The following is a 12,134-nucleotide window of genomic DNA, read 5'->3' as shown; positions in this document are numbered from 1 at the left end:
CCGCTGGAGTATTGAGGACGATATATCTCAAATTTGCCTCATAGAGGCTGCATCATATCCCATAATCCGTCGGATATCCAGTGACTTACTTGTGTAATATTTCTGCTTTTCACTTGTATGATATAACCTGGAGCAATTTTCATTGGCTGTACCCAACAGGAAATCTATTATGACACCATCAAATTCAATCTATCCTAGGGTTCATTGTGGTCCCAACATTCACCTCTGTCAAGGCTCATGAACTGGCCGTCTGTTGACCTTGGGTTACAGAATATTACGTCATGACGATTGTTAAATACATTGTGTCCCATTCATGTATGACGTCATAGTGATTGTTTTTGAAACGGCGGACGTCGTATGCAAATCATGACTATTTACTTACAAGTAAATCTAGAGTTTAAATTGATATTGAATGATCAAATTGTATTATATCAGAACTGGCAGTTGTTAAATTACAGGAATTATACAAAAGGAAACTTATATGAAGAATTTAGTATGCATCATAAATACGTTTTTCAAGAATCTTGAAATTTTGATTGGCCGTTTACAGAGGTGAAACTGTGGGGACCGCAATGCACCCTGGGAGAGATTGCATAAAATTATGTCAGGATTTTGAGGACAGATGGACCAAATGGATGCCTCTGATGGAATTTTAGGTCAAGCACCGTCCATTAACTTTTTATTCAAACAACTTCTCAAGAAAGAAATGACCTTAGGCCAAGGTTGTTTAAATTAGCAAACATTTTAGCATGCCACAGGCCCAATACCAGATCTCTCAGACAAATTGTTGAAGGTTTTTAATAAGTTCTTTGACTGTCACTCCTGTGATCTTGAATGATGGTGAAGGTCATTCATATGAATTAACTTGGTAACCCTTCATCCTAGCTACAGACCCAATATCAGGTATCTAGGCCTCTTAGTTAGCTTCAAGCCTTGCAAGAATAAAAACTTTTTTATAAAATTTTGTATTGAATGAACTCAATTATTCTATACAATTTTGTGAAAATTGGAGCCCTTTCGGACCAGCATATCATAAGCTTGTTCATTTTACTGGGATTAGTTGCCGGGTACTGACCGCTGATCTTTGGTTTTTTAGCTCACCTGGTCCAAAGGACCGAGGTGAGCTTATGGGATACCGCAGCGTCCGGCGTCCGTCGTCTGGCGTCCGTCAACAATCTACTTCTTCTCCATAACTGCTGGTCGGATTTCAACAAAATTTGACTGGTAGCATCCTTATGGGCTACTAACTGAAAATTGTACAAATGATGGGGCTGACCCCCCGGGGGCCTGAGGGGCGGGGCCATAAGGGGTCAATTTGGCTATTTCCATATAAACGACTTCTTCTCTGAAACCAAGTATGGGATAGCACCCATAATGCAATGGTAGCATCCTTATAGGGTGGGGATTCAAAATTGTACAAATGATGGGGCTGACCCCCCGGGGGCCTGAGGGGCGGGGTCAAATTGGCTATTTCCATATAAACGACTTCTTCTCTGAAACCAATCATGGGATAGCACCCATAATGCAATGGTAGCATCCTTATAGGGTGGGGATTCAAAATTGTACAAATAATGGGGCTGACCCCCCGGGGGCCTGAGGGGCGGGGTCAAAAGGGGCCAATTTGGCTATTTCCATATAAATGACTTCTTCTCTGAAACTAAGCATGGTATAGCACCCATAATGCAATGGTAGCATCCTTATAGGGTGGGGATTCCAAATTGAGCAAATGATAGGGCTGACCCCCCGGGGGCCTGAAGGGTGGGGTCAAAAGGGGTCAATTTGGCTATTTCCATATAAACGACTTCTTCTCTGCAACTAAGAATGGAAGAGCACTTATAATGCAATGGTAGCATCCTAATAGGGTTGGGATTTGAAATTGTACAAATGATAGGGCTGACCCCCGGGGCCTTAAACGGCAATAGATGCGAGGTCAAAAAGGTCAATTAGGCTACTTTTTTCATATAAATTACTTTGTCTCTGAACCGATGTATTGGATAGCATATTTGTATGGTATCAATAGCATCATTGTATGGTTGTGATTCAAAATTAAACTTTGGGAGTCAATTTTGCTTATTTTTCTAATTGTCAGAGTCTTGTGATAATTACTAACAAAAAACCAGGTGAGCGATACAGGCCCTCTGGGCCTCTTGTCTCTGGGTACTCTGGGTTTCCTCCACCATCAAGGCATATCCCTACATGACTCTGGCTGTTGATAGGATAAACAACCCTAAACCACTCTACTGTGACGCCGCGAAAACTTAGGGTCAGGATGAAAAAGAACATGGAAAACCATTTGTGAACAAAGTTTTATATTCAACACTTGTATGATGTGATTGTTACAATCTTTTTTTCACCTCACAGCTCGCAAATATTAACAAAATGCCACTTAACACCTCAACACCATCCACGCTGATTCACGCACACATATTCTCAAGAAATATACAGCTCTCACTCGTATGCATTTATTCCTTCGCACAACATAATGATAAAACTATAAAAAGGGCAGTGAAAATTTTCAACAAAAAATTTAGAAATAGGATTTTTTTATGTTCAACAAAGAGACACATGCCACTGAACACAATGGGTAAAAGGTTTTCAGCACCAACTCAAGTTTGATTACGGTACTCAAAATGGACAATCTGTCTGCACACTCACACACAATATATCTAAGCATATTTTCAGTTTTGATACACAAAAGACTTTCATAAAATTACCCTGTGGATATGATTTTCATAGGGAAAAAAATCTTTAAAAAGTTTTATTTTTCAATCTTTGTACAATTCTGGTTTTTTTCCTCATAGATGTACATTGCATAATAAAATAAAGACTATGATTGTTTAAATATTATATAATTGTACTTCACTGTTTAAAAGGTTTGATGAACCAGACAGGAAATTGACCAGATAACATTAAACTGCAGACACAGGAACACAAAAAAAAAAGAACAAAAAAAAAAATTAAAATCTTTTGCCAATAAAACAGGATCTGAAAGCATAGGACTAAGGTTCTGGTTGAAATCACCTGTCTGTGTTTCTTTATGAATGATCAAAATACGTTTTAATTAATTACTTTAATATCAATTAATACAAATTGTACACTATTTGAAGAGTCAATATTAAAGTTTAACCAATCGTCAAGTAAGTCATTCTTTTAAGTACCACACAACCGTACCCTAATGGAAGTGACCATTTGATATGTTTGCTGTTAGTTACAAATCACAGCATGAGACTTTTTCCTTAGTTATAAATAAATGATAAAACTTTCAAATGCCAACAATTTCACCACATACATACATTTACACAATTAATAGCTGCAAATTGAAGATATCACGATAAGAAAATTGGATACATAGTGTAAACTGGCCACTAAACTAAATCATGTTGTCAGTTGAGTCACAATAGGGGTCGCCAGTATCAGATTCACACCATACACTGATAAGAAAACTTTACTGGATTAAATCATTCTTAGAAAAAGCAATTCAACTATTAGTTATGTACCTGTTTCTGCAAACTTACTTGGGTGCAATAAAATTTCAGCATTGACTTCAAAACTTATTAGAGAAATGAAGATTATTTTACTGACATAAAAGATATTAAAACAGATTTTTTGGCATAGAAATACATGATTTCAAAATGCAAATTTTTGTTTAATTTTTCAGCATTAGAGGTCAGACACTAATAAAATAGAACAGAACAATTTAACTACTTTAATTACCCACTTTTCTGCTAACTTACTGAAAGCCACAAAAATTTAACATTTATTTCAAAACTGATAAGAGAAATGAAGAATTTGTGTATTCACAATACTGGTAACTACTTCTAATATTATTAGCTTACAAAACTATAAAATTTCTGGCACAAAGATGCTAAAATTACATGTTTTTAAAATGCTAATTTTTGTCTTATATTTCGGCATTAGAAGTCTCCACAAGTGCATTTTTTTAAGAGTGACTCTTAAGAAATTAAGGACAGAAGTTCTTTTAAAAAAAAAATACAGTTTTAACATTTTGCAATATGGGAAAAAATGTAAAAATATACAGATATATTGAAATTAATGCCAGACTTTCTAATAGTGGAATAAAAGGAGTGAGATTCTGATACAAAAAGCATTGACAGAATTTAAAAACAAATACTTCTTAGTCATTGACTTAATAAATGAGACAGTTTTTAAAATATTGTAGTTCATAAATAATAATGAACTTGTAACTGAGCATAGACATTATTTCAATACATAAGCATACTTATGAATATCATAAGCTGGCCAAATATATCCGACATTGGAGTTGTACATAAACTCTTTAGTAATGATGTTTACCTAACGGGTCAATCATTCACAGGTCATGAAAATGTTTCAACTGTCACATGTCATGATTGAGTAATGTATTCAATGATAATGTATTCACAATTCAATTTAAATTAATACGAAATTGAATTCACAACTCAATTAAAATTATTCCTCACACATTCATGTTCAATTTATAATACGAGAAATTAGCAGTCCTTGATAACATGGCCTTTGAGACCAATAATATGTCCCATTGAAAATTGTTGTTAATCAATTTTTAAGTCAAAAACATTGACAATTTCCTTCCTATGTTGTCAATTTCATAATTCCCAAAATGAGGTGAAAGACCCCATCCCAAAATTGCCCAGCTTATAAATCAACACATTGATACAGCTAGTGGATCAAAATCTTAAAATTCTACATACCATCATAATATTTTTCTATATAATTTAGAACATCAAGAGATTCACTCAGACTCCGACACAACATATTTTAAAGTTATTCATAATTTAATATCAGGCTTTTACGACACAATCACATGCGGATTATCATTGTCTTTTCAGGTAGTTTCTGTATGTAAGAAAACATAATTCATTTGTGTTTTACATAAATTTAAAAAAATAAATCATATGGGAAAGCCTATTAAAATCAAACCAGCAATCCCTGATTTCTCAAAACAAACGCAAGTCAAAAACTGACTACCAGGCATGTCAATTTTCCCCCCATAACTTACTTAATGCTAAAAACATAAATTTTGACAATTAAGGAATCATATGTCCAAGGCAGATCTTGACACAACCGAGTTACATTCTTATTTAAACACCTGAATTTGTATGATTAATTTATCTTAAAATCACAAATACATGTATCGCTTCCATTTCTATACCCAGGCACCCATTACTGTTTTAACCAGGGATGAGACTCTAATGAAGTTTTACTACGATCACCGTAGTCGTATAAAAGTTCCTCTCCTAAGCTGATATCCCTGGCGGCCACCAGAGTGAGGTAGGGTTTGTTGTTCACTTCCACGAGCTTGGTGCGGCAGTTTGCAGCTGTTTTGCTATGATTGATAAGTCTACCAAGTCGTCCACTCTCTGCTGTCGCATCAATACTGAAACGGTTAAATACAGTACATAAATTAAAGATAAACCTTAATAGAAACAGGATTAAAACAACATAAGTCTCATAAAGAGACTGCAAAGGGTTTTAAAGGTACCTAATTAAGTGACTCTGATAGTGAAATATTCCTTTCCTTCATACCCAGCATATGAAAGAGATTTTTTCTATTTTTTCTATCTCATAGCACATTTATATTAATCCAAAGATATTATTCGCTTGACATATGACTTTTTCAACTCCAAGGTGTCAGAAAGATATAAAAAACAAGAGATCCCAGAGGGATCTTGGCGCCCACCAAAGAATGATCTATGTCTGACAATGGAAAGAGAGATTTTTTCCCTGCTTTTCAAACTTTTTCAAACACACTACATATAAAATTTGAGACAGATCGCTATAGTACTTTCTAAGAAATAGTGGTAACAAACTTCAACAATGAAATCTAAGATGGCGGCTGGTTGGCCATCTTGTTTACCGATCAGTCCCGAAAGGCATTATGCATCAGTCCTAAAAGGTACTATGCACAACTAGGGTACAAAGGGAACCTATGCATGGAATTTGAGAAAGATCCCTTGAGTACTTTCTGAGAAAAAGCGATAACAAACTTTAACTATCAAAATCCAAGATGGCCGTCGGTCGGCCATCTTGTTTACCGATCGGTCCCAAAATACAATATGCACAACTAGGATCCTAGGGGAACCTGTTTATGAAAATTGAGAAAGATCCCTTCAGCACTTTTTGAGAAATAGCGGTAACAAACTTTAACTATCAAAATCCAAGATGGCCACCTGTCGACCATCTTGTTCATCGATCGGTCCCAAAATGCAATATGCACAACTAGGGTCCTAGGGGAACCTATATATGAAATTTGAGAAAGATCCCTTCAGTACTTTTTGAGAAATAGCGGTAACAAACTTTAACTATCAAATCAAAATCCAAGATGGCTGCCTGTCGGCCATCTTGTTCACCGATCGGTCCCAAAATGCAATATGCACAACTAGGGTCCTAGGGGAACCTGTATATGAAATTTGAGAAAGATCCCTTCAGCACTTTTTGAGAAATAGCGGTAACAAACTTTAACTATCAAAATCCAAGATGGCCGACGTTCACCGATTGGTCCCAAAATGCAATATGCACAACTAGGGTCCTAGGGGAACCTATATATGAAATTTGAAAAAGATCCCTTTAGCACTTTCTGAGAAATAGCGGTAACAAGAATTGTTAACTGACGGACGACGGACCACGGACGAAAGGCGATTTGAATAGCCCACCATCTGATGATGGTGGGCTAAAAATACCATTAGGACTTTTCCAATTACTATATGAATTATATGAACGGCAAATATCTATGTTAATTTTATTTAGAGAGGAATTACGATTATTCTACATTGTATTGTATGCAGATTGAACTTGATAGCTGTATGGGTTACTTGGTGTTTTTGCAGCGTAATTTTGTTGCTGAATTACACCCTGTAAACCAAAATATTTTTAAAGCAACTTTTTCTTCATGTTTTTGGGCTTGAACAACAGTATCGTATCAATTTAATTTTAAAGTTTAGAGTCAAACTTGTATTTAATACATTTCGGCTGGTCTTAATGTCTTTTAAATTTCATTTATGCAAAAATAGAAAAGTTCACAATAGTTTTTGCTTTGTTTGTTTCCACAACTATCTTGATTGCATCAATCAGCGATATTGTTTAAACTTGATTGTGCTGGAAGATTTTAGAAACTCAACTAAGAAGTACATGAACAGGGGATTTCATTAGAAATAAATTATGTTCATTTACCAATAACTATTATTTTTGTGTCTGAAATAATACATGTAGCATCCTGTCTCTGGATCCTCAGAGTACATTCTCTCCTTTTCTTTGGCATCTGATAGCGCAATCAAGTCACCAGCATACTCCACCACAAAGTCTCCACGCTTGAACGCTTTTGTGGAGACAATACCACGTCCCTTGTTTTCCATTTCCACTATCTGTCATATACAAACAATACACATCATTACTAAATGTGTCTTTAAATGCAGTTTACACCATACATAAGATGTTTTAAATGTGATATTAATTGGTAACAAAGTTTGAGTGAAAATATCGGTGATATTTCAGTTGCCGTTGGCATCAAAGTTTGGGTGAAAATATTTCATTTTAGAATATTTTTATTGTAATATTACAATTGGGATTGGGCAACAGGCAATGCCTATATTAGCCCTCTCAGTAATATGCCAATTGAATTAATGATCCACTTGATATTTCACCGATTTTTCTTCCATGCATGTTTGGGTACAATTACAAAACTTCATCTCATTTTGCAGTCAATCACTACCATAAACATCATTAAAAGTCCAACAAAACGGTTACAAATAAGAGAACTTAGGACAAAAAGAGCAACAAACCTTTAATCCTTCTTCTTTCTTGTTTAAGATTTTGTCTTCAATATCGGTCAATATTTCTTTCTACAAAGCCAAAATGGACATAAAATTATATTTATAACACACAGATACTAATCACCTGTGTGATTGGAAAAGCAATACAGTGATCCCTTGATTGTCCAAACACATGTGTCCCCCTCCCAAATGGTCCAGCTTGCCAATTTTCCGGGCTGCCAGATTCTGTTAATTTATATAATAGTGATGTTCCGATTAATCGAGTTCGTCGAGTATCATTCGTTTTGAGTGTTTGACCAATTAATCGAGTAAGAAATCTGTAATCGAGTTTTGTCATTATTGTCCGACATCATGTTAAACGAAAGTGTATAATTAGTCAATCAATAAAACATGCAAGAAATGTTGTGTAAAACCTGTCCTAATCAATCGCTTGTGTGTGTTTTCGTTCACATCATTTCAAATATTAAGCGTCTAAAACCAATTAAAGAGCGCATACATATAAGTACTGGAGTAATGTAAATGTAACAGGTTGCAGGATTTACAATAAATTTAAGACCTGCCTCTGCCAGGGATCGAACTCTGGACCTACTAGTCTGATGCTCAACTGATTGAGCTAAAGAGAAGTTCTCTCTTGCCGAGCGGTATATTGTGGATAGTATTGACCAGGGTTACATAAACATTCAGATGAGTATGATTTTATTTGTGAAAACATAAGCGATGTGTGAATAAGAAAGTTTGTACGATTTTCCTGGAAAACGTACACGGTCATCAGTGGCAAAAAAAAAAAAAATGATTGATTTAAATCAATCATCAATTGATTACACACAACTGACGATCGATCATAAAATTGCAATTGATTCCCAACACTATTATATAATCAAATCTGCTCCCTGACATTTCTGTCTGGATTGCGAGGTTACCACCTCTTTCTGGACTTTTGGTATCAGGATTATCACAGGATCACTGGACCGTATCATTTTGTTATAACTTGATTTTAATAAAGTAATGTTCTGAGTCATTCAGAAATGTTATTATCAAGTACTACTTATATGACAGGCAGACAAAGCGAATGGTATTCAAAAATAATATTAATGTCTAAGATTATGTTGTATTTATGTTTCAAAACGGATCTTGAAAGATCTAGATTTTAGTCAAAAGATGGATGTTTTAAAAGAGAAACATACAATGAATTTTCAGAAATACCATTTCAAAATTTTCTTAAAAAATCAATAACCATAAACAAGGTTTATGACAGGGTTTATGACAGACAGACAATGAGACGAAAGACAATTTTAAAAGCCCTTATTTTAATGATAGTGGGTTAACTGTACCTCAAGTTCAGATTTGCATCGCCTACTGCCTCCTACGGATGGGGAAGTAATCTGTGACTAGTGAGTTGTTCAGTTGGTCTGGTTCAGAATTTCTGGAATACAAATACAAAACTCTAAAACAAATCCGATTTTGTCCACTATATATCATTTATATAGAAATGTATAGCAACAATCTAGGCCTAGGGGTTACTATCACTGTCATATCCACCTTGAGATTTCCTTTAAAATATTATAGGGGTGAATATAATGACAGTGATAGTAACCCCTGGAGAATTGAGAACGTGCAACACCCAACACTAAAACTCTGTCTGGCTTTGAGTAGATCCTAAGAGATATACATTATTTTTCGCTTTGACAGAAGATAAACAGGATAAATATATATATTTAAATGGGGGCAGTGAATTCTTATTCAAAATATATTCTCTTTTAGGTTCATTTTAGAGCTAATTTAAAATTGAAGAAATACTTACTTTTTGGAAGTTTTTTTCCTGCCTTTTCTAGACTGTGAGGTGTCACTGGTTGTGGTAGAATCTGACACTTTTTTGCTCTTCTTTCCTTTTTCTGATTTCACTCCAGTTCCATTTTCTAGTAAAATCTGAAAGATTATTTGGGCAAATGTAAATCAAAATGATAAACTCATTATGATAATGCTTCGCAACGAAAAAGAAGTGAATAAAGCAGGAAGAAATATATATGATGGACCCTGCAGGGAGAATTTTGCCTGAAATAATGTAAGGTCCATTATTTCTAGATGAATTCTGGACATTGACAATTTTGGAGGGGCCATAAAGGAAATACAGTTTATTAAAGATGCTCCACCGTCGACAGAGCATAAATGATGTTAATCATTTGAACAATAATTGTTGTTTAATCATGTATATATATGCCTAATTAACACAAAAAATAATATAAAATAATTTATTTCGCCTTTGGTACATGCGCAATCAGTACTTCATTCCATATAGGATATAGTGTCACGGAATTTTTTCGGGATGCAATTAATTATTTTCCATATTTTTAGCTTGAAGTAAAATTAGAAGCTCAAACTTTTCAATGGTGGTAATGGTGTAAAGTAAGTAACTTTTGTAACTGAATAAAAATACTAAATCGTCTGCTCCTGTTTTTTATAGTGAAAAAATAGCATTTGTCAGCGGTGGAGCATCTTTAAGTCACTTTTGATTTTGTGTGATCTTGACAAACCTGCTTAGAAGGAAGGTCTACACTGGATTGGCTGTCAGAGTCACTTTTCTCCTCCTTTATATTAATCCTGTCCTCTTTAGCTGGAGAAGCATCAGGGGTAAGTATGCCATTAGGTATCTCATTCTGTTTGTCTTCTTTCTTTATTTTATCAACTCCTGGAATCAATGATCAAACATGATTCGATTTTTTAATTAATATGTGTATCCAATGTTAAAATCAAAACACTGTCAGGGAAAAATGTTTACTATTATCTTTTAGCTGGGACACCAGAGTAAATGTCATAAATTTTATCTTTAGATTTTAGTTTTAGATTGTATTATTTTGTTGATTTCCAGCATTTCATTTTCAACAAAGTCATTTCATGTGCACAGTTAAGGACACTCAAGGAACAAAGACATTAAATCAAATCTTCACTCCCAAATCAGTAATAACAATGTATTCACCTATGCAATAATACCTTGAACAGTTACAGTTGATCACTAGATATATGTTATAAATCAGCATACTATCGCTACAGTCTCGATAACTTGCATCCCGGTGCAAGTGATTTATACCTACAGTGCTGGCAGGTGACATACAGGTCGCGGGAATGATGCCTGTCAGTATATGGCTGTTACTGTCAAAATATTACTGTAGTGATCAACTGCATCCAATCAAGGTATTATATTTATTGCGTCAGCAGTTATACAGTCATTGTCAGTCAATAAATCAAAGTTATCCAGATATTGTTGATGACAACATACGACTTGCCTACCTTTGAGTTTTTCTTTATTGGGTCGAGGACTTGGAGGAAAGTAATCTGTGATCCTTGATGCTACTGGTGATGAATTTGGAGTTTCCTCTTTAATATGATCAGCCATATTCCCTGCAAATATTGACATAACAATTTTTTTATTAAAGTTTGTAAATGCATACAAATCATTCCCAATTAAATTCTTGCGACAAAAGCCAGAAATTTGTGTAACAAACAATTTCATCGTAGCTGCATGCACAGGCATCATTGTACCTGAGCATTTGTGTTTTAGTGCGGCAGTACTGTTATACCAATGGACATTCATCTATCTTGTTACAAATAAATATTATAGATAGGTACTGTTGCAACCGCACATGAAAATGTTAAAATAACATTTGAGGGCACTGGTTAGCCAACAGTGACCAATGATTTTAATATTTGTCGTTATTTTGCTAACAATTAAACCTGACCTAATGTTTTGATTGCTTTAACACTTTTGTAGACCAAGGGAGATCACTCTCATATGATAAATCTTAACTAAAGTTGGACAACAATGGATAGCGGAAATAAGGCATAAAGTTTCCTCTGGAAAAACAGTTTTACAATAACAATGTCGTACGAATTGATAATGAAAAGGTTATCAGTCAGCGATCACCAGTGTTCATCAAACAACAATATTTTCGAATATGGATGTTCAGGCCTTGTCAACTTGTTGGTGCTTACCGGCAACAGATTGATATTTAGCAGGCAGTGTGGTTTCATTTAACTATTTAAATGAAACTAGCAAGGTAAACAGAGAAATAGGCCTACATCATAGATGATATCAATGGCTCCTCTCTTAGTGTCAGTTTACAAAAAATAATACCTGAAGATGAGCTTTCGTCCCCCGCGAATTCGTGTTGAAAATTTCTTGAACAAAATTTCGTCTGGTTGTTTACGTCCTCTGATTGGTCAATCTCACATCTCGCATTATTTCGAAGCAGTGAGATTATTATTTACATATTCATTAAGTAAATAAACTTCGTAATTTGATTTTCTATTATACAATTCTTAAAATTGGTGTAAATAACTAAAAGATAGATA

General features: G+C 34.7%; 1 protein-coding gene across 1 annotated transcript; it reads right to left on the bottom strand.

Annotated features, from left to right (window-relative positions):
* Positions 1 to 2,288: 2,288 nt before the first annotated feature.
* Positions 2,289 to 11,914, bottom strand: LOC138331253 (N-lysine methyltransferase KMT5A-like). Its single transcript, XM_069278759.1, is given in 9 exon segments — positions 2,289 to 5,395; positions 7,189 to 7,379; positions 7,797 to 7,856; positions 9,119 to 9,148; positions 9,150 to 9,210; positions 9,589 to 9,713; positions 10,319 to 10,473; positions 11,073 to 11,183; positions 11,775 to 11,914. Coding segments are annotated over 8 exon segments (942 nt in total). The 5' UTR covers positions 11,179 to 11,183; positions 11,775 to 11,914; the 3' UTR covers positions 2,289 to 5,181.
* Positions 11,915 to 12,134: the final 220 nt, after the last annotated feature.

Source organism: Argopecten irradians, chromosome 9 (genome assembly GCF_041381155.1).
Source record: "Argopecten irradians isolate NY chromosome 9, Ai_NY, whole genome shotgun sequence".
Classification (NCBI taxonomy): domain Eukaryota; kingdom Metazoa; phylum Mollusca; class Bivalvia; order Pectinida; family Pectinidae; genus Argopecten; species Argopecten irradians.
Note: the sequence above shows the minus strand (reverse complement) of the source record. Positions and strands in the feature narration are given on the sequence as shown.